Genomic DNA, 21,018 nt, shown 5'->3' with positions numbered 1-21,018 from the left:
GTTTGGAATCACCCCAGCTCTTTTCCCTGCTGCAGAGAGGGGCATTGGTGGAGGAGCAGGGTGCAGAAAAGAGGACCGCCCTTAGGAGAAGCTATGGAAAGGGCAGTCCACGTTGCAGACAGTGTGTGTTTCTGAAAATTGTCCTGAGGATGCCTTAGGATGCCAGCCCCAGCCCTCCCCTGGATCTGAGACCAGTGAGCAGCCTGGCCTGGGCAGTGTCTGGGGTGCCTGGGGTGCTGGAAGTGGGGACAGGGCTCCGCCCGGTACAGTGGGAAGGTGTGCACCCCGAGGGGCAGATGCTGCCCGGGATCCTCCCTGCCCCTCCTGCACTCTACCCTCTCCTGCACCCCCTCCTCCCCTCCAGTGTAGGGGGGAGGGGGCTCTCAGATTCTGCTCCACCTTTTGTGGTGAAGCAATGCCCCCAGCTGGTGGGAAGTCATTTATAAGTAAAGGTCACTCACCCTGGACAGGTAAGGTTGAAACCAGGCCCTAATGGACACACCTCTGGGAATGTAGCTCCTGATGTACACAGAGTCACTGCTGAGTGCTGGTTCACAGACTTTGCGCTTTATTTAAGATTTCATTTATTCATTAGAGAGCACAGCAGGGGCAGACACAGGCAGAGGGAGAAGCAGGCTCCCTGGACCCCGGGATCATGACCTGAGCCCAAGACAGACACTTAACAACTGAGCCACCAGGCACCCCCAGATTTTGCACTTTAATCCCGGGTCCAAGAGGGTGCTTGCCACAAGCTTACTGCTTCCCCTTCTTAGAACAGCAGGGGCCAGGGAGGAAGGGGTGGCCTCCTGTAGCCAGGACAGGGGGACCTTGGCCCCACTGAGCTAGGCCTGCTTCGTTTCTGTTCCAGGGGCCCCCCTGCACCTTCCCTCATGATTCAGAGTTGGGGCCTACAACTCTGGAAACTTATTTTGCTTTAACTAAAAAAAAAAAAAAAAAAAAGGACACTCGACACCCCCCCCCAGCCTACTTCCACCCAGTACCCCGGCGTGGCGTCTTGCCTGGTTCACTGGCCCCTCTCCTGCTAGGGGTTGCCACTGCCTGTGCGGCCCTGTGGTTGGGCTGGGTGCGGGCTGGGTGTGGCCAGGAGAAAGGGCCAGGCCCTGCAGGGGTGGGGGTGGGGGTGGGGGCCCCCGGAAGGCTGCTGACGCCCAGACCCGCTGGGGGAGCCCGACCCACAGGTCGGCTGCCTCCTGAGTCAGGAGCTCTGGCTTTTTTAAAGGCCACTCACATCGGATTGTAGGAGGAGGCTAGGGCCGAGGTGAGGCCTGGCCTCTTCTTGGTGGCCTCCCCTCCCAGCTCTCGGCAGCTCTGCGGCCGCTTCACTCTCTCCCGACTGTCCTCAGGGGCCTTGAGGTCCTGCAGAGGCGTGGACACAGACCACGTACCATTCCTCAAAGCCTGGGGGGGGGGGGGCGGATTCCCTGAGCTGGCGGGGAAACGGAGCCTCCCGGGGCGCACATCCTGTGGGCCCCCACCCTCCGGTGTCCCACACCCGCGCTGAAGCCTGCGGTTACTGCAGCCAAGCCACCGAGATGCCAGATGCCAGATGCCAGATGCCGCGGCAGACTGGCCACGGGATGCAAACGTGCCCTGTGGTCCCTGCACCCCCACCCCACACATCAGGGTCCCTGAAGACCCAGAGTAGCTGCCGGCTGAATGCACGTGGAAAAAACATTTCCTGCTCCTAAGGTGCCTCCCCCAATCTGTCCTGAATCACCCTGAATCCCACATCACAGCGGCCCGGCAGGCAGGGGTGGTGGTTAGAGCGAGCTAGGTTGCAAGCCGGCCGGAGGGGATGGCAACGGGACTTGTCTTTGGTTCACACAGTAAATCAGCGAGGTGCAGATGGGCCCAAGCCCCCAGCCCAGGGGCCCTGCCTGCTTCCCGGACCTGGGTCACCTCTCCACGCGACAAAGTCCCATGACAACATAACAGAGATTATACTTTTATTTAACATTTAGAGGATTAACATATAGTTACAAGGTCAATATATAAGCCTTCCAATGGAAGCACTTTATTTGGTTTAATTCCATCTCCAGAGACAAATGGGCAGTTCCAGAAACTTCACAATGGCAATGGGCCGTGACAACACTGAAATGCCTTCAAAGTTTAGGATTAGTGCCACACACACAAATAAACCAGAAAGTTTAAAGGTGCTCAACATCAGATTAAAATAGAATTTTGGATCACTCTTTAAAGAAGTGTTGTGACGATACAAGCATGGGAGGCAGAGGCATGAGGAAGTATGAAACTAAGATTTCTGGAAAAATACTTAGCATCAATGTAACTTTTTCATGTTCAGTAAACTTTCTCCTGCAGTTACAGATGTCACCAGAAGGCATGAGGGGCCTCTGCTGTGGCTAGCGAGATAAGTAAGCCTCAGCTTATCTGGCCTGAGCCCGGAGGTGAGTACGATAAAAACCAAAAGGAAAATCCCATTACAGCTTTCCATGCTTTTTTATCTTGCAAAGGAAAAACTGGGTAAATGACAAGTTCCTCTCTTTCATTTTGTTTTCAGGTCATGTTCAGGGCAGGTGCTTTAAAACTTAGTCATTCTTAAAAACAACACTATTCTAGCATGGGCGTAGACACGACAGGCATGGGGGGGGTGAGGGGGGAGCTGAGAAGCAGATGGGAAAGTTCCCCGTCTCTACTCTACGTGAACTGGTCCATACTCATATATAGATGAGTTCCCAGGAGGATTCCCAGAGTAAATGATACAGTTCAACTATCCTATAATAACTTATCTCCTGTAATGAGCTTGGGTTTGCAGCATTGCCCTTCCCATGCAGCTGTACAGACTGGCTGGGAGGCAAACACCCAGGTTAACACTGAGAAGCGCTTATGATCCATTCTCTTCTGGACACAGGTGGTACAGAAGGAAAAAAAATGGAGGGGGAGGTTGCACAGGGGTTACAAGATACGAGCATATTCTATAGTGGGCTGAACAGACATTAAAAGAACAAATCACTGCAGCTTATACCATTTTCTCTACATTGCGAGAAATTAATCTATCCTGACCCAGAATATGAAAGATGCAACGCACATGCATTACCGAGGCTCTAAAATCAATTTTATAAAAAGACCATTTAGCATCCTTGTGGAGCGGAGGAGAGTGGCCAGCTTGGGGTGGTGAGATTCAGAAGGCCCTGGAGATTCCTGACCATCCACCCACCCGCTGGAGGAGGAGCCCTTTGTGGGGCCGCCAGGACTGCCCATCCTAACCACACGCCTGTGGGTTTTGCAGGGATGCATGGGAGGCCCGGCTTCTAGGGCATCGGCCAAGCCAGCCCTCTCACGAGATGGGGTGGGGGGTGGCTCGCTACAGGTGGGCCACCGCCATGGGGAAGGGGCACTGTTGCCCATGTAGCAGCCCCGAGACACCCATGGTGTATGCTGCTCCGGCAGGGAGGCTGGTAGTCTTCAACCCAAGGGCCTAGCCCCCCTTCAGGGCAAGAGACGAACAGAGACAGAGACAGAAAGAGACAGAAGAGGAGGGGCTCATGCTGGCTGGCTCGGCTCAAACCCAAAGCCACTTCCTCTTTACCTGCTTTACCCCAGGCATTTGCTGGCTGGAGGCTTCTAGTCACTGAGCTGCTCTCAGAGGGTGGGGTGTGATCAACCCTGGTTTGCTGAGAGGAACCACTCTTTGGGGGCCACTGAACACAGGCCCAGCCCTTAGCACCTGTCATTTCTGCCCTGGTCCCTTCGGCTCCTATAAGACAGCCTTGTCTTAGACTCATAAAAGTCAAGAAGAATTGAGGATGTTCGAACTGACCACCCAGTTACCAAAAGCCAAACGAGAGAAGAAAGAGGCCCGATTTCCTTCTTGGGCTTCGGATGGTGCCTCATTCACAGAAATGCACAGCCAATGATTTCTCTCGACTGTATCTGCACCAGAGAAGAAGGGAAGCTACTGCTGCTCTAAGGCATGAGTGGCCATGAGCTACATGGCCTCATGTTTTCCTCAAGGATCCATAAGAAGAAGGAAACTTAGGTCAAAAAGCCAACTCGATCCTGTCTCTGGGGCCTGCGGGGCACGTGAGCATATGCAGAAGCTGTCGCCACAGATCACCCGAAGGACCACACGTAGCACAGGCTCTTTGGTGAGGAAAGCATTAAAATTTAAGATGCAAATCTCGGAATTCATGGGAAGATGGGAATTGTCACCTTGTGACGAGCTAACGCCGAGCTGTGATGCTTGTTTATAAAGTGCCACGATCTATCATTCTCATTGATGGGGCAATGACAGGGAGAAGGTGGGCTAGGTCCTCCCTGGACCCCACGGAAGGTGGACACAAGCTTCTGTGTGTGGCCCTCGAGATGGAATTGGATTTTGAGTGGAGACTTCTCCAAGCCAGAGCGCAGGCCCCAAATAAAAATGCCTGTGTGTGTGTGTGTGTGTGTGTGTGTGAGAGTGTGTGCGTGAATGTGAGTGAGCTTGAGTGCAAGCCAGAGGGGGATGCATGTGTGCATGTGTGTGCATGTGTGTGCCTGCCCCAGGACCCCCCATGGACAATCAATCTCAGGCCATGAAATGTCGTCTAGTACAAGGTGAGGACCCATAACCAGAAAAGGATCACTGAATGGTCAACGGACTCGGGATACATCTATGACACTCAGGTGCTCAGTCCACCTGAGCACACCTGACCCTCCTTGTCCAGATTCTGTCGGTCTCCCCAGGGGGAGGCCAGTGGCGAAGTTTTCACGAAAGGCACAGTGTGAACCATGGATGGGCCAGGATGCTCCAGGTAGACCAAGGGCCAAGGCAGGGGCCCGGGAAGGAGGGAGCACGTGTCTAGCTGTCTTCCGTGGCCCCACACGCACGCTGGGGACAGGGATGAGGACACGGGACAGACCTGCTCCCGGAGAGGTGGCTGGGCTGGGCCACGGGAGGAGGAGCTGGGCCACGAGAAGCATGCTGTCAAAAGAAAGGAATGAAAAAGGCAAGCAGCCGCGTGGCAGGGGCAGGTTAGGAGGGATGTCGCTTCAGGCTGAGATGTCGCAGGGCCACCGGCTGGCCCAGCCGGGGAGCAGTCTGCGCGCGCGCGGGCGCCCAGGCCTGTGGAGACAAGCAGACCGAAGGGTTTCTCCTGGGAAGGCTCACCGAGGCTCCGGCTCCGCAGCCGCCTCTAGGAATCTACAACACAAAAGACAGAAAGAGAAAGACGTTTAGAGGGAGGCGGGCGGTCAAGGGCGGGCATGCTGCGACCTGGCAAACTGCACCGCCCGACGGGACAGCTTGAGAGCGGTGGGTTGTGCCCCCAGTGGGGTGGGGGGGGCACATCTGAGATAAGGAACTTTCACGGTTTCAGGCGGGCTCAGGAGCTAGCCTTCCCTTCGGGGCGCTGGGGGGAGAGAGGCCCCCATGGGAGACCCTGCGCCCATCCACCCCGACCCCTCTTTCTGGGGACACTGAGTTTCGGAGGAAAGAAACAGGCCCAGCTTCCCAGGAGGATTCAAGGAACGTTCAAGGCCCGATTCTGTCGCCATCCGACACTCAGCCCTTTTATGAAAACATGGAACATCTTGGTGAAAAGGAAGCACTTGTCACTCAATGTCGACTCAGCAATCAACAGTGAAAGTTCTTCATCTTGAGGGGGCAGGAGAGGAAGGGGAGACAGACTCTTGAAGCCCTCAGGTGCGTACAGGGCGAGAAACAGAGCAGGTGTCATCATTTAAAAGGGGGAGCAAGGGCAGATTTTTAAAAAAGCATTTGGCTGGAAGAAGTTCCCCATTACTGAAGACAAAAAGAGTTAAATCCCCATATGACACAGAATCATTTTCTTGGAAAGGTGACAAATCATTTAAAATACACAACACTGAGAAAAATACGTTTATTAGAGAGGCAGGTACGAGGGTACAACTAAAAGGTGCCAGACAGATTCTTTTCTTTTAGGGTAAGAAGAGAGAGAGAGAGAGAGAGAGAGAGAGAGAGAGAGAGAGAGAGAGAGACAATCATGTTGGCCGTATTGGAACAGAACTTACTCAGAACACAAGTGTCTACAATAAACTCAAGCGCGGAGCTGCCGGCCGGGGACCTAGTCCTCCCGGCTTCCCCAGTGGTTACAAAAACGAAAAAGGTCATTAGGCAGGAGAATCACCAATAAAACAAACAGATAAAAGAGTCAAACGTTAAAACAATGAATTCAAGTCATCTTTTAGTTTTTAAATGGCAGTATGTACAAATATCTGGAGGGGGAGTGGCTGAGGGCTGGGGATTACGGAACGTATTTAACAAGAAAACAATTTTAAAAACAAAACCAAAATCATAAAGGAAGATAGTCACAAACCAACTGACCCATTGGACGTTCCTCTAGTCTAAATATTTTGGCAATTATTAAATAGTCACATCGTAGATAACACACACACACACACGCACACACACAAGTGCACAAGCACAGAATAGCTGCTTGGAGTTCTGGGCGTTGGGAAGCAGCAGCCCCACGGGCTGGGATGGGTTTGAGGGGACAGTGTTCTTGGGGGTGCCAAGCAGATTGAAAACCAGGTGGGGAGGACAGGCTTCTACACATACACTAGTCCCCTCTAAATGTGTCTCAAAAGGAGAAAACTTTCTTAACAAGCTGAGACTTGGCTTCTTTCATTTTATCAGAAATAAAATTTAGGAAAGAAAACCAAAGTATACGGTGGGCAGAAATGGGGATTCTGATTCTTTGGGAATGGTTTCAGGACTTCTTCGAATACTTGGGGTGCACTGACCGGCTGGCACTGGGCTGTGAAGTGTCTTTTACTGTTCTGTCCCTACCCTGAGCTGTCTCTGCTAAGGCTTGGGGCACACAACTTAAAATCATGAATGTTAACTTATGTGCCCAAACCCGACCCCCAGCTCCCACAAACCAACCGATCCATTTTCTGAATCAAATTGGTGCAATTGTTAAGGAAAAAAAAATAAAGTAAAAGCACAACAACGTCACGGACGCCATACTTTCCAAGGGAGGCTTCAAAAGGCTCATGTTGTCTTGGCCGTTTTAAGGCTTTTTCACTGTTTGGTTTGCTTCCTGCTGCAGTTCATAGGCTGGAGCTGAGTCCATCACTGGACAGAAAGCTCTGATTTTAATATCTTAGGTCCCCCATTCGCTTGGGTCCATGCCTAGTGCTGTGACCGCCCCCTGCTCCTGAAGAGGAATCCCTGTGGTTTCAGGGTCAGCTGAGTTACTTGCTGCAAATATTTAAAAGGGGGAACAGAAATGATTTTCCTGAGAGGTCTGGGGTCCAGGGTGAATGGCTTTATCAATGTTATGTCAGTAAAGGTAGAATAAGGCAAAAGAAATCTGAATCATGAAATTATATTTCAAAAAGCAGGCTGACCCACGTCTGTTTCCTGCTTTTGGTATTATACTACAGTTATGTCAGAAGCCCCCGCTGGAGGACCCTGGCTGAAGGGCACAGGGATCGATCGGGTTTTGCTGTCTTTGCAACTTTCTATCATTATTTTTAAAAGTAAAACGTGTGTTAAAAATCAGGCTGTCGGGCAGCCCCGGTGGCGCAGCGGTTTGGTGCCGCCTGCAGCCCGGGGTGTGATCCTGGAGACCTGGGATCGAGTCCCACATCGGGCTCCCTGCGTGGAGCCTGCTTCTCCCTCTGCCTGTGTCTCTGCCTCTCTCTGTGTGTCTATGGATAAATAAATAAAATCTTAAAAAAAATCAGGCTGTCATTAAAATTTACTAAATTCCATTTCTGGCGGTCCTTGGGACATGTAGTGACCTTTCTGCTAGAATCCAAACAAGCACCTTTAACTCCCGCCAGGTGTCAGACTCCTGATGAGCTGCTGCTGCTTCATAAATCAGCTTTTTTTTGGGAGGAGTGGGTAAAGTCAGCTTTAAATTGACTTGAGTTTATAAAAGGGACTCACAATGTAAAAGCAAGGAGCTAATTTTCTATTTCAAAGTAGGAAGGACATGAATAAGTAATTCTCAAAACCAAATAAAAAGAAAATCTGAGCCTGACACCTTTACTGTGAGCCATTCATAGCTGGTTCTCTGCGATCTCAGGGTAGATTCCTGGAGTGGGCACAATCATTGGGCTTGGTACCCATCTACGCATGTGACCGACTTCACTACCAATCTTGCCAATTTAAAAAATGCACATCCCCACGTGACCCAGATTCCTTTCAAGGTGGTGAAATACTTTATTTTAGTCTGGCAATGATTAATTATATAAAATGAGCTAGCAATTCTAAAATGACTTTCAGTGAATTCATGTTGGGTCTTAAAGATACCACGATTAAAACAAACAAACAAACAAACAAACAAACAAACAAACAACCTAACAAACCCAAAACACTTCTGAGAAGTGATGAACTGGGGTCTGCGTGTCGAAGCAGCTGCTGCACCAGATTCTTTTTACAGCCCCACCTGGGGACGTGTGAGCTGAATACAGCTCCACTTGCCACCAAACCTCCAACAGAAGCATGCTAGGTTTTTTTGTAAGTTCTCGAAACAGTACCAGGGAATCTGATCAACCCTGTCAATGGCAGAGGGGAGCTCAGTGGCCTTTTTTTTTTTTTTTTTACGTGGTCTTAAGTAAAAAAAAGTCAACTAGTTCATTGTTAACCAGGCTTCTCCGGATTGCAACCAGTTGTTTGGGATCATGCAGATGTGATAGAATGATCACAACGATCTACCAATGATCTTAAACACGTTTAAGGAAAACTATACACTTCCAGTACCAAAATAGGAATCATCTTATTCTTTCAAGCAGGGGGGGAAGGTTTTATTTACGACTTCCTCCAAAGCAAGTGACTGTAAGATTAAACAAACTAGGGTAGTTAAAAAACAAACAAAACAAAACAAAACAACCCAAAACCTAGAGTAGTTCAATGTGTTAAGTTACCAAATGTAACATTCTCAGGTGGTTCAATTTATGGCAGATTATGGCAGATGCTTGCTAGAGATATGAGAACCAAAGTCTTACCCGCCCCTCTGATGTGTGTGGACCTTTTAAATCCAGAGATACCAATTAGAAGCTAAAGGCAACTTTTTTTGGATACCTACAGATACTGCCAAAGTACGAAATGTTTATCAGATTTCAAATGACAGAACCGTAAATTGGCAGTTGGCAGCTTTCCACATCATATTTCATGAGCAAGAGAAACATGATTATAGTCAAAACTAGCCAAGGAAATTCGGGTGTTCAATGGATGCCTACAAGTCCACCGTGTGGCCATGTGACAACATGCACTCCGGTGTCCTCCATCCAGGCTTTGGAAGAACTGCCTATAACAGTCCTAGTGGTAAGGAGAGACAACTCCATTTTTTTTTTTTTTTACAGTTTTTGTGTTTTGTTTTTTTTTAAGTGGTATTAAATATAAGTCTTAGCACCTTTGGCATTTTTGTCCAAATAGACTTCGACGTACGAAGTAGGGACATAACCCTCTTCATCTTCATTTCTCCGGATGCGGGTCCATCCGTCACCTTTGTCTTCCTCTATCACGTACAGTGTTTCTCCTTCCACGACGGAGACGGTCCCTTCGTTCTGACCTGGAGGAGCAAGAACAGAACCTGTCAGGCAGGCTTCTGTCAAAACAAGGCGGAGCACACAGGGGAGCAAAGCAATGAGAAGACTGCAGCAAGCGACAGAGGCATGGACCCTTCCGGGTCCTTGCAAGGGCTCCTCCCACTCGGAAGCTTCCAGGCCCTCACCCTGCGGCTCTCCAGCTCTTCAGGGAGCCCCCCCCCCAGGAGGCCAGGTGTTTCCCCAGGGAACATCTTTGCTCTGCTCTTCCTCTGTCTCTAACTTTAATGACACCTTTTCAGACACTATCCCCGCTTCTCTTTGTCTGGCCCTAGTTCTTGTCAGGAGCTCAGGTTCCACTTCTTCTGCCTGAAACACACGTCCACCTCCATGTTGCCCTGAACCTGGGTGGGCTGTGTCTCCTCCCAAACTACAACTTCCTCCTACCTTCCCACGTAGGTGGGGCCCTAGGAAGGCACCTTCGAGAATCCTCACTTCCCATCAGCCATGGGTCTGAGCAGTTTGTTGACCTTGGCATCTCTGGGCCAGCTCTTTAACCAGGGTCCCCAAGGCCACTTGCAAAGACCAGTGTCCCACTGCGCACACAGCATTCTGGAGGGCAGATTGTCTGGGGAGCAGCCTCCAGGGGTGCCGTGGGGGCAGGATGAGGCCTGGGAGTGAGGTAAAGTCGGCAACACTGAACCTGGTGCTTTCTTGTCGCATTGAACGTGTAGCCTGGCATGAGGACATCCGTAAGCTCCCTCTGTCCTGGAGCTCCCCAAATCTCCCTGAGCTTGGACTGCTTCTTACACAGCATCCTTAATATCTTTCTACGGTACAGTGTTCTGGCAACTCTGGGCTGGTCTTTCTTTCTTTCTTTCTTTCTTTCTTTCTTTCTTTCTTTCTTTCTTTCTTTCTTTCTTTTAAAGGTTATTTATTTATTCATGAGAGACACTGGCAGAGGGAGATGCAGGCTCCATGCAGGGAGCCCGAGGCAGGACTCCATCCCAGGACCCCAGGATCACGCCCCGAGCCAAAGGCAGACACTCAACCACTGAGCCACTCAGGTGCCCCTGGGCTGGTCTTTCTAACCCTTTATCCCTGTTCTCAGATTGGCCCTATGCACATGATGATAAATGTCCTAAGGTACAGCTCTCATGGTATCATCATCCTGCTCAAACGCTGTCAATAGCTCCTCAGCTGTTGCCAAATCAAATCCAAACGATTCTCTTACACACACCCCCACCCCAGTGACACCACTTCCTAGTCTCAGATTCCACTCCCACCTAAGACATCTAAGCTCCAGCCCCGTGAGCCCATGCTTCCCTCACCTTCCTACCTCTGGTGCTCAGCAGCCTAGAGTATTCCCTGAATTAATTCTCTTAAGGAAGTGAGCTCACCATCCCATGAACCCCCATCACTCTGTACCCCTCCTCTGGTAAAAGCTGCCAGCTGGCCTCCCCCAAAAGTTGGCTCTCTCTCTCTCCAGGGGTGGAAGCCACACCAACCCCCACCCCACGTCCCACCCCTTTGGGGGCTTTACAAGACAAGAGCTCCAGAAGTATTGGATGAATGGATGAAATAATCATTATTCCATGCTATGTGCTGCCAATAAGCTCCCCAAAAGCTGTTGTTCCGTTGTATGGGCCAGTGGGCAAAGTACACAGCCATGAACTAGATAATGATGGTGATGACCATGAGCAGAACAACAGGGTAAGAAGAGAGAGAAAGATCTGGAAGGCTTCGGAAGAAGGTCCAATCACAGCAGAAGGGTCAGCGTGCGCAAGCAGGGAGCCAGGCGGACGCGGGTTACCTTCGAACGTGTAGAGGGCTTTGCAAGTCCCGATGGCGGGCAGGGGCTCCTCCTCATCAAACTCGTCATCGAAGTCCGTGGCCAGCACCTTCACCTCACCCTCCTGACTCTGCTCCTCCGTGTAACTGCCATCCGGGCTGCTCAAGAAATGAAACCACACAGCAACTATAGCGACTGCCCAGCAACACTCACAGCCCCTGACCGCTGTCACAAAGGCCATCTCAGGTCACCTCGTGTGCTCTGTCACCAACCCACATGGCACCAGGGACCCAAGTGGTGGGGAAAGGGCAGGTCAGGCACCACTGGCTCTTTGGTACAGAACAAGCACCTTACACTCATTTCCAGACTCCAGAATTGGGACATGAACACAAAGCAAACTTGCTTCCTGCCGGACAGTAGGCTCAGTACAGATACTGTACCTCTCACGGTCCTGAGCACAGCTGTTGACAGTGGCCGGGTTCTGGGCGTCGAACATTCCACTCTGCCGGCGGCCCTGCTCACTGCGCGGTGGCAGCCTGCCTTCCACCTCAGCCAGCCAGGCCTGCAAGCAAAAGCCACCAAAGACCTGGTCTGAGCTCAGCTGAGGGCTGGACCATAGAGTCTGAAGGCCCCAAATGCAGGGGGGCTCAATGGTCACTGAAGCTGAGATTCGAGAAAAATCACATGGGGTAGGGGGCCCCAGTGTATCTGCATTCAGCTATATAAGGGACTCACAGGCAACTGCTTCCAGTTCATCTCACCTTGGAGAGGTAGAAGCAAATGTGTTTAGACAACGGTCACAATGTGACAGAAAGAGCACTGGACTGCATTACACTCTTGGGCTTTTTAAATTTTTTTTAACATGGACCTCGAATTCACAACTGTGAGATCAAGACCTGAGCTGAGATCAAGAGCCAGATGCTCAACCTACTGAGGCCCCCAGGTGCCCCTCTACTCTTGGGCTTTTGAAAACACCTGTGTGATTTCAGATAAGTCACTTCTAGTTCCTTCTGGTTCCACAATTCTGTGACCGTGAGGTCACACCGAGAACAGGAGGGCCCTGCCACACGTAAGCAGTGACTCAGTGTGAGAGCCACATTCTTCCCCTTGCCTTTTTTTTATGGACTGTCACTCTTTTTAATAGTAAAGAAACCTGTATAGAGGAAGTCAAATAAGTTAAAATTATCTTTGGCAACATCTGAAATAGTGTAAAAAAAAAGACAAAAGGATAAAAATGACCAGAAAAGGACATCTCTAGGTTCTAAACACTCCAACAGTAATAACTGACTTACAGATTCTAGCAAGACTTTTTTTTTTAAAAAATATTTATTTATTCATGAGAGACAGAGATACAGGCAGAGGGAGAAGCAGGCTCCATGCAGGGAGCCTGACGCGGGACTCGATCCCGGGTCTCCAGGATCACGCCCTGGGCTGAAGGCGGTGCTAAATCGCTGAGCCACCCAGGGATCCCTAAGAACACTTTTAAAAAGCCGTATCTGATCCTTCATTGCTAGAAGTAACACCTACTCGGCCTGGAGCAATCAGTCACTGATGTATTTTTCCATGTTCTGTAGTCTCTAAATTTATAGAAGCCTTTTGTCTATAGCTCTTGAGTGCTCCTCTCTCTTTTTCTCTCTCTCCTTAAAACATTTATTATTTATATTCCCCACTCATGTCTCATTTGTGTCTCTCACCGGGTTTAACATATATAAACCTTTGATAACGCGTCCTTTGTAAGAACCATATTTGACATGATTTCTTTAACTTCTGGACTCACGATCGCATGCTCCCAGCTGGACCCATTATCAACAGGCACTGAAGCAGGATAAGTACTAAGTGATACACTTAAACCAAAGAACAACATATACAAATACAGCTTTGATCAGTGTAGGTTTTAGGGGACATTAGGGACAGAGGGGCAGAACAGCCAGTGAGTGACTACTTTTCCTTCTATCATGACTCGAGACGCACCCTGCCAAATCCAACTGCACCTCTTGCAGCACACGACGCATGGGTGCTCTAGAGCATCCCCATGCTGCGCCCCCACCCCCAGCCCTTACCCTGTTTCTTTTTTTCCGACAGAGCTTTTCAACCACAGCTTTTTCATACCTCAAATTTCTGGGCTTCTAGCCGCAGTTTTTCTATATTTTGGCTGACTTCTGCTAATTTGTGATCCAAACTGCCTGGGTCTCCCATCTGAGGATTCTTTAGGTAAACATCTTTCATTTTTGTTATGGCATCTCTGAAAAAAAAAAGAAAGAAAGAAAGAAAGAAAGAGTAGTACACAGTGAAGGTGATCAGCCAAGTGGATTCTCCTACCACCCTGAACACTGTGTGAATGGGAACACACGAAGATTGTGTCACAGTATGGGATGGACGGGAGGACTGGGACCTGTTTTCATCCTAAAACTCTCTAAGAATCCTGCTCCCCAAATCTGTATAATCCAGAGCCAGATATGAAATTTTTGGTTGCCTTTTCTAAATGGTATCTGGTACCTCCCAGTGCCCTCAGCAACTGAGAAACATAAATCACTCCTGTCCCTCCCTTCACCCCAAACAACAACAAAAACAAACAAAACCCAAATAGCCAGGTGCACATTCTTGGTGCAAACCAAAGCTACAGCCGGCATCTTGGGTCTTCTGGGCTACCATCTGTTCCCCTCATGGAGAAGCACAGTTAACTGCTTTGGAAATTTCATTATACACTTTACACGGTTGAGAAACCAAACCCACAGTTGGTATCCACGACAGGCGGGCAATGCAGCCTCAAAGCTACATACCGCAAGGTTCCACACTCTTCCTGAAGTCTACTTGGAGGCGCACCCACAGCAGCTTGAGTAAATGAATCCCTACAGAAGTGCTGCAGCCATGCTTGGGGCGATCTTCAGGCCCAAAGGGCTCTATTATTTTTGAACTCTGGCTTCCAGGGACTTTCAGAAGGGTTCGAGATGTAAAAAGTTCAGGGCAAATGACTCAGCAGGTGGTAATGGGTCAACTTTAATGAGCTCCATTCAGTGAAAAAAGCAGTCTAAACCTGCTATACACATAAGACCAACGAACCAAGCCATATTTTGAGTCATGGGAAATAGTTTCACTGAAAATACAGAAATATGAGGAAGAGAATTTCCATAAGTCCTCACCACGCCTCTGCTCATCCTCACCCCTCCATCCTGCTGCTCCTTTGGGGGTACACTTCACTTTCCCTGAGGCTGCATCTCCATTACAGCCGTCCATCCACCTGCGCTCCCCACCCCCTGACTTTGCTCCACTTCTTTCTCACAGTGTGTATAGTTCCCGACATTATATAACTTATTATTATGCTTATTATTGTTGGTCTCTTCCTACTAGAATGGAAGCTGTCTGAGGAAGCACTACGAGCTCAAATTCTTTTGTTAATTTGTATCTCCCCGGGGCGGGACAAAACTTGGCACGCAGTAGATGCTCAGTAAGTATCTGAGATGAACAAATGTTCTTACAGCAAACAAACTGTAATGTCCACCTTTAACAAATTCCTCTCTTGACTTCATGGCTACACCTCCAGCTACAGCCCTATCTCTCTGCAAAACTTCTCAAAAGACTTGTCAAGATTCATCACCTTGGATTCTTCTCCTTCTATCTCTCCTGATAGGTCTCTCCAGAAGTTTAATTTTATGTATCTTTTCTTTTTTTTAATTTTTATTTATTTATGATAGTCACAGAGAGAGAGAGAGGCAGAGACACAGGCAGAGGGAGAAGCAGGCTCCATGCACCGGGAGCCCCACGTGGGATTCGATCCCGGGTCTCCAGGATCGCGCCCTGGGCCAAAGGCAGGCGCCAAACCGCTGCGCCACCCAGGGATCCCCCCCCTTTTTTTTTATGCATCTTTTCAAAGAACCAATTCTTGGATTTGTTGATCCTCTGTGATGAGTGCATACTTTTTTCCTATGTCATTAATTTACACTCCTGGCTTCTGTTTCCTCTGGTTCCACTTGCTGTGTTTTTTCTAAGTTCTTAAGATGGATACTCAGCTCACTGATGTTTACTGCTTTTTGTTTTCAATATGTATAGAAAGCATAAACTTCCCTTTCTGAGCATTGCTTAGTAACTGAGGTGTAGAATGTGGGTTCGGGTTCAGCTCTGCTCTATTTTCCAATATTTCTTAGGATTTCTTCTTTAGTCTCTGAGTTATCTGGAGCTACAGTTCTTTTTTTTTTTTTTTTTTTTTTAAGAGTTTATTTATTTATTTATGAGACACAGAGAGAGAGAGGCAGAGGCACAGGCAGAGGGAGAAGCAGGCTCCATGCAGGGAGCCCGACATGGGACTTGATCCTGGGTCTCCAGGTTCACAGGTAGGGCTGAAGGCGGCGCTAAACCGCTGAGCCACCCAGCCTGCCCTGGAGCTAATTAGTTCTTAATTTCTAAATGTTCTAAGCTTTACTGCAGGCTTCAGAGAACACATCTTGAACGGTGTCTACCCTTGGATGTTTGTTGAGATTTGCTTCATGAAAACAGGACATGCTCAATTGTTGGAAATGTTCTATGTGTGCTTGGGAAGAATGTGCACCATGCAGTTATTGGATAGATGTGTACAAGGCCAATTTTATCAATTATATTATTTAAATATCTTACCCTGAATCTGTTAATCTGTTCTATCAGTTACTCAAGAGAAGTGCATTAAGAATCTCCCCCCACAACGTGTTTTTTTTAAAAAAAATTTACCAATGTGTTTGCATTTCTTGCACATACTCATGTCAAAGGGCTAATCGCAAAACCTTTTTTATGTTTTGAGGTCATACAGTCCTACAGCTTGAAACTGAGCTGTTTGTTACTTGAAGCATTTATTATTATGAAGTTGATCTTCTTGAGCTGACTAGTTTGAGAGTTTTTTGGCCTGTAACTCAGTCTTCCTTTGGTTGGCGCTGGCCAACCAGTGCATAGTATAACTTTTTCCATTCTTTTGGGTTTTTTTTTTTTGTTTGTTTGTTTAAAGATTTTATTTATTTGAGACAGAGCAGAGAGAGAGAGAGCATGAGCAGGAGGGAGAGGGACAAACAAGACTTTTCACTGAGCAGGGAGCCTGACGTGGGGATTGATCCCAGGACTTTGGGACCATGACCTAAGCCGAAGGCAGACACTAAACCGACTGAGCCACCCAGGTGCCCCAATCTTTTTCCATTCTTTTATTTTCAGCCTTTCTATACCTTATGAATTAGATGTGCCTTTTGTAGGTAGTAATCAGGTGGATTTTGGGTTGTTGTTGGTTTACTCTGAAAATCTAATTGGGACATGTAGTCTGTTTACATTGAACATTTTTTATTTCATTTCATTTTACAGATACTATGTGCCAGGTATTGGTCCAAGCACCTCCCACACACTGACACATTTAATCCTCATTATTAACTTCCTTTTCAAGATGAGGAAACCGAGGTAAGGTCAAAAGGTTAAGCTCAAGAAGAGCTTAAGAAGCTTGTCCAAAGTCGGCAACAGAAATAGATGGAACCGAGAATAGGTTTGAACCCAGGGTATTTTAATATTTTTTAAAGTTTTATTTATTTAAGTCATCTTTACACCCTACATGGGGCTGGAACCCACAACCCCAACATCAAGAGTGGTATGCTCCTCTGACTAAGCCAGCTGGGCACCCTTGAACCCCAGGGCATTTTATATCTACCCTCACACTTTGTGATTTGATTAGTCCTGCCTTGTTCCTCTTGTACAAAGTGTAAGTTGCATGAGGACAGAGGTTTTCTTTATTTTTTTTAAAGCTTTTATTTATTTATTCATGACAGACAGAGAGAGAGAGAGGCAGAGACACAGGCAGAGGGAGAGGGAGAGAAGCAGGCTCCATGCAGGGAACCTAATGTGGGACTTGATCCCAGGTCTCCAGGATCACACCCCGGGCTGAAGGTGGCGCCAAACCGCTGTGCCACCGGGGCTGCCCTGAGAACAGAGGTTTTTATGTGTTTTGTTCATTGCTTTATTTCCAGGGTCTAGGATATTTCCTTGTACACAGTAAATGCTCAATAAACAGTCATCTAGTGAATGGTTAAACAGGACTTACCTTCTTACCAGCAAGGCTACTGTGAAGGTTATAAAGTTAACCAGCTTCCAAGGCCACCACCCAGTGGCAGAGAAATTTCTCTGCATAATTATTGGACAATTTCTACAATGTTGTTTCAGATACCTGGGTCAGAACTTCTTATTCCCATACAGAATGTAACTGCTCACCCACTTGGGGCACCTGAGTGGCTCAGTCGGTTAAGCGTCTGACTCTTCAGCTCACATCATGATCTCAGGGTCGTAGGATCGAGCCCCATGTCAGGCTCTGTGCTGGGCGTGGAGGGGTCTCTGCTTCAGGTTCTCTCTCTCCCTCTGCCTCCCACCCCCACCCCCATATGCTCTCTCTAAAAAAAAATAAAAATAAAAAGTAAATAAAACCACCCATTTCTCAGAAGTTGCTCTACGAGGGGTAAAAGAACAAACAAATACTTTTCTTTTGCTATGTACTAAAATGGTACTGCCTAACCAATTTTGTTTGTTGGTTGGTTGGCTTTTTGCATAACCAAATTTTAACCCCAGCTTTGCCATAACTGCATTTATGTAGCATCACTTTTCGGCCTATTTACAGAGCACAAAATCTCAAGTATATCTTTTAGAAAATCTCAAATAGATGAATGATTCACCTAATTCACTCAGTGAGAATTTATAAGGTGAAAGACAGTTAATAAAGGGGTTTTCAATCAGGATCTTTAGCAAGTATCCCCTAAGCGGTAGAAAAGATCTTCAAGTTATAAATGTGGGGAGGGAAGTGCAAATGAAAAGAGATATCAAATCTTTTCTTCTTATTATTTTTTTGTATGTGTATCATGCTGGGATCAAACTTCTAAAACAGCTCAGAAAACCAGGACCCCCAGCAGCGGGATCCTGATGCAGAAGCTTCTCAAGAGCAAGCAAATACCACACCTCTGACGGCTAGCAGTGTGTGTAATAAGACATACCGTGATTTGTTTTCTAGACATCATTAATACGCTTTATAAAAAGGTAAAGAGACATGAGAAACTGGGAAGGTTGATTGTCACTTATTCTCAAATAGAAAAGACAAGGACATCTTGGACTCAAAGCTGGGATGTGGGGCAAGGAAGGGGGTAGGAAGAGAAATGCCACGTTTGTCTTCCTCACTTGTACAAAAAACTCAGCTACACACTCATGAATAAAAAAAAAAAAGAAGAAGGTGGGGGATGGGGGAAACAGTGTCCCAAGGGGACACTTAATGCACTGAGTGATGTATAGAAGTGTTGGCTCACTGTATTGTACACTTGAAACTAACATAACACTCTATGTTAACTCTACTGTAATTAAAATTTTAAACTTAAAAAGAAAAAAAGAGAAATGTTGCAATACAGAAAAAAAAGATAATCAAACGTATTTTGTTCCCCAAACTCAGAGTAAAAACCTCCTTGTTAAAAGAATTCTCCTGATCTGTAATGAAGCCATCCAGTAGACCCTTTGTGACAAAACACAGGGCTGAAATAATCACTTCTCTTGAAGCTATTTTAGGGTTTCCCATCTTTCCACACTGAAGCTGAATTTCTTAATAAGTCGTATTGCTCCACTCTACCTTTGATCCATCTCCTTTTGAATTTCTTTATTTAATTCATCGACTTTCTGCTGCAGCTTTTTCCTTCTCTGCTCAGGTGGGAGGTTGCTGAAATCCTCCGGTGTGGCGCCCTGCAAATGCAAACATGCGTGAGCCAGCGGCACTCCTTGAGGACAGACACTAAGTGAAGCCTGCAGGACAGATTCCCCAGACACCAGGGGATGCAGATGTCTGCGTGTGTTTTCATGAGCTAAAGTGAAGCTCTTTCCCACGACACCCAGCTGAGATGTGAGTTCAGTGCATGCAAACTGCAAAAAAGTCCCACAAACCGGTTCGGGGTTCGGGTTTGCTGGCCAAACCACCACTGCAAAGGCAAGGAAGCAAGGCCACAGAAAGAGAGTGGGGAAGAAAAAATTCTGACCCCTGCGAGAATGGACGAAAAACCAATTTTGAGGCAGATTCTTCACTTGACCGGCAGTGCTGGTAGCAACCCTGAAGTGTGAAGGAAGTTTAAAGTTTCTGCTTCCTTCATACAACAGGGACAAGTGCCCCCAGCGACTGTTTCATGTCCAAGGCACTGCTTTACTCCCTAGTCTTTCTTCCCACTTCTTCACACAGGCTGAGGCCAAACATTTCCATCCCCAAGTGGCAGAGGGGACATCTGGTTCCTTGGAGAATGTGGGTGAAAGGGACATGAAAACATTGATGTTTCCTCTCCCTGCTGCCTCTAAAAGTCTGGTCACTCCTTTTTGACATCTGTAGGGTGACCTCACAAAATCCATGTAGAATGCGTGCTCCTCGACCTCCGCACCAACTTCCCAGCGCACAAAATCCATGTCAGCTGTTTCCAATCCAGCAGAAGGAGCCTATTTTGATATCTTGATCCCCTTTCAGAAAGAATTACTGTCTTTCCAAGGTGCGTGCCATCTAAATAGAGCTTGCAGACTTCCTCAGATGCTTACATGTCAGAAGCTGTGGCGAAGCCACTGGTTATCAAGTGCTTTTACTTCAATGAAGCGTTTTCATAAGGAGAGAGAAGCGTATTCAACAGTCAAGGATAAGCCAAGAAATTTAAAAAAGAGGTTTTACTTTAGAACCAGTTAAACACACTGGTTTGGGAGTGTGGGTGGAAAAGAGAGGACTGGGATAATGGAATTCCAAAATCGAGCTGAAATTGCCAAGCAGCTGACATGATGCTTGTGACCCAGGCTCCCTGGCTGCTTATGACAGAAGGCCAGGCTGCTGTGCTGGAAGCGTGTGATTTAGTAATTTACCGGAAGGCCATGCACAGCCCTTTCAGTGGAGTTTCTCAGACTCGTGTGTGTGTGTGTGTGTGTGTGTGTGTGTGTGTATACATATGTAAGAGAGAGAGAGAGAGAGAGAGGGAGATGAGAGAAACCAGAGCACAAATGGCTATTCCCTCATGGCAAGCCAAGCAAGCTTAGTTGCCTCTAAAACTAAGATGATCCAAACTCATCTTCAATATGGAAATAAATCAGACTTGTTTTCTTCTGTCCCATATGCTATTACCATCTGTAATACTTGAGACCCAAATTGTGTGCTTGTCACTGAGCCCAAAAGCACGATACGTCGTATGTACTCATGCTGAGTTTACTTAAATTGGATCAGCATGTTTTCCAAAATTAAGATTTGTTTTGTTTTTTTTCCAGTGCCAGAATGCACCATAACACAGGGCAAGACACGCTGCTTCAGAAGCCAGGAAATCCAGTGAGTGCTCCATGTTAACTCATTAAGAGTTACTAAGCCTAACTAACTAGGGGCTAGCAGGCCCAAAGAATTTTTTTCCTACAAAGAATGGAAAAGTTCTCATCTCTGCACTAGTCAGTACAGTAGCCACACATGGTGCAATGGTGGAACTGAATTTTACATTTTTATTGCATTTTAATTAACTAAAATGTAAATAGGCACACGTGATGGGTAGCTACCGTACGGGATGACATGGGTGTAGACTATGAGCAGGTGGTGGGTTTGCAGTGGTGCGTAAACACAGTACTTGTGACTTATAAACAAGTTCCCTATACAGTGAAACACTTAACTTTAATTATTTATGAAAACTAAAAACAGTTAAATAATAAACCAATGAATTAAGTCCCTTCCAATAGATATTCTGTGTTTCTGTATCATTATTTAGAAA

At 47.4% G+C, this 21,018-nt stretch overlaps 1 protein-coding gene across 11 annotated transcripts in view; it reads right to left on the bottom strand.

Moving 5' to 3' along the window:
- Positions 1-1,950: 1,950 nt before the first annotated feature.
- The window catches only part of FNBP1 (formin binding protein 1), a 144,641-nt gene continuing 125,573 nt past the window's right edge, over positions 1,951-21,018 (bottom strand). For 5 of the 11 annotated variants that reach the window (XM_055332076.1, XM_055332014.1, XM_055332030.1 and 2 more), the window contains 5 exons: positions 18,885-18,994; positions 13,397-13,529; positions 11,728-11,849; positions 11,309-11,448; positions 5,845-9,521 (listed from right to left, as the gene is read on the bottom strand). In XM_055332076.1, coding sequence (XP_055188051.1) covers positions 9,343-9,521; positions 11,309-11,448; positions 11,728-11,849; positions 13,397-13,529; positions 18,885-18,994 — 684 coding nt within the window. In that variant the 3' untranslated portion in view covers positions 5,845-9,342. Of the gene's footprint in view, positions 5,162-5,844; positions 9,522-11,308; positions 11,449-11,727; positions 11,850-13,396; positions 13,530-18,884; positions 18,995-21,018 lie in introns of those variants that run through there. The other 6 variants (XM_055332020.1, XM_055332037.1, XM_055332052.1 and 3 more) reach the window with 3 other exon arrangements.

This window comes from Nyctereutes procyonoides, unplaced genomic scaffold (assembly GCF_905146905.1).
Source record: "Nyctereutes procyonoides isolate TBG_1078 unplaced genomic scaffold, NYPRO_anot_genome, whole genome shotgun sequence".
Classification (NCBI taxonomy): Eukaryota; Metazoa; Chordata; class Mammalia; order Carnivora; family Canidae; genus Nyctereutes; species Nyctereutes procyonoides.
The sequence above is the reverse complement of the archived record's forward strand: the minus strand, read 5'-3'. Positions and strand labels throughout refer to the sequence as shown.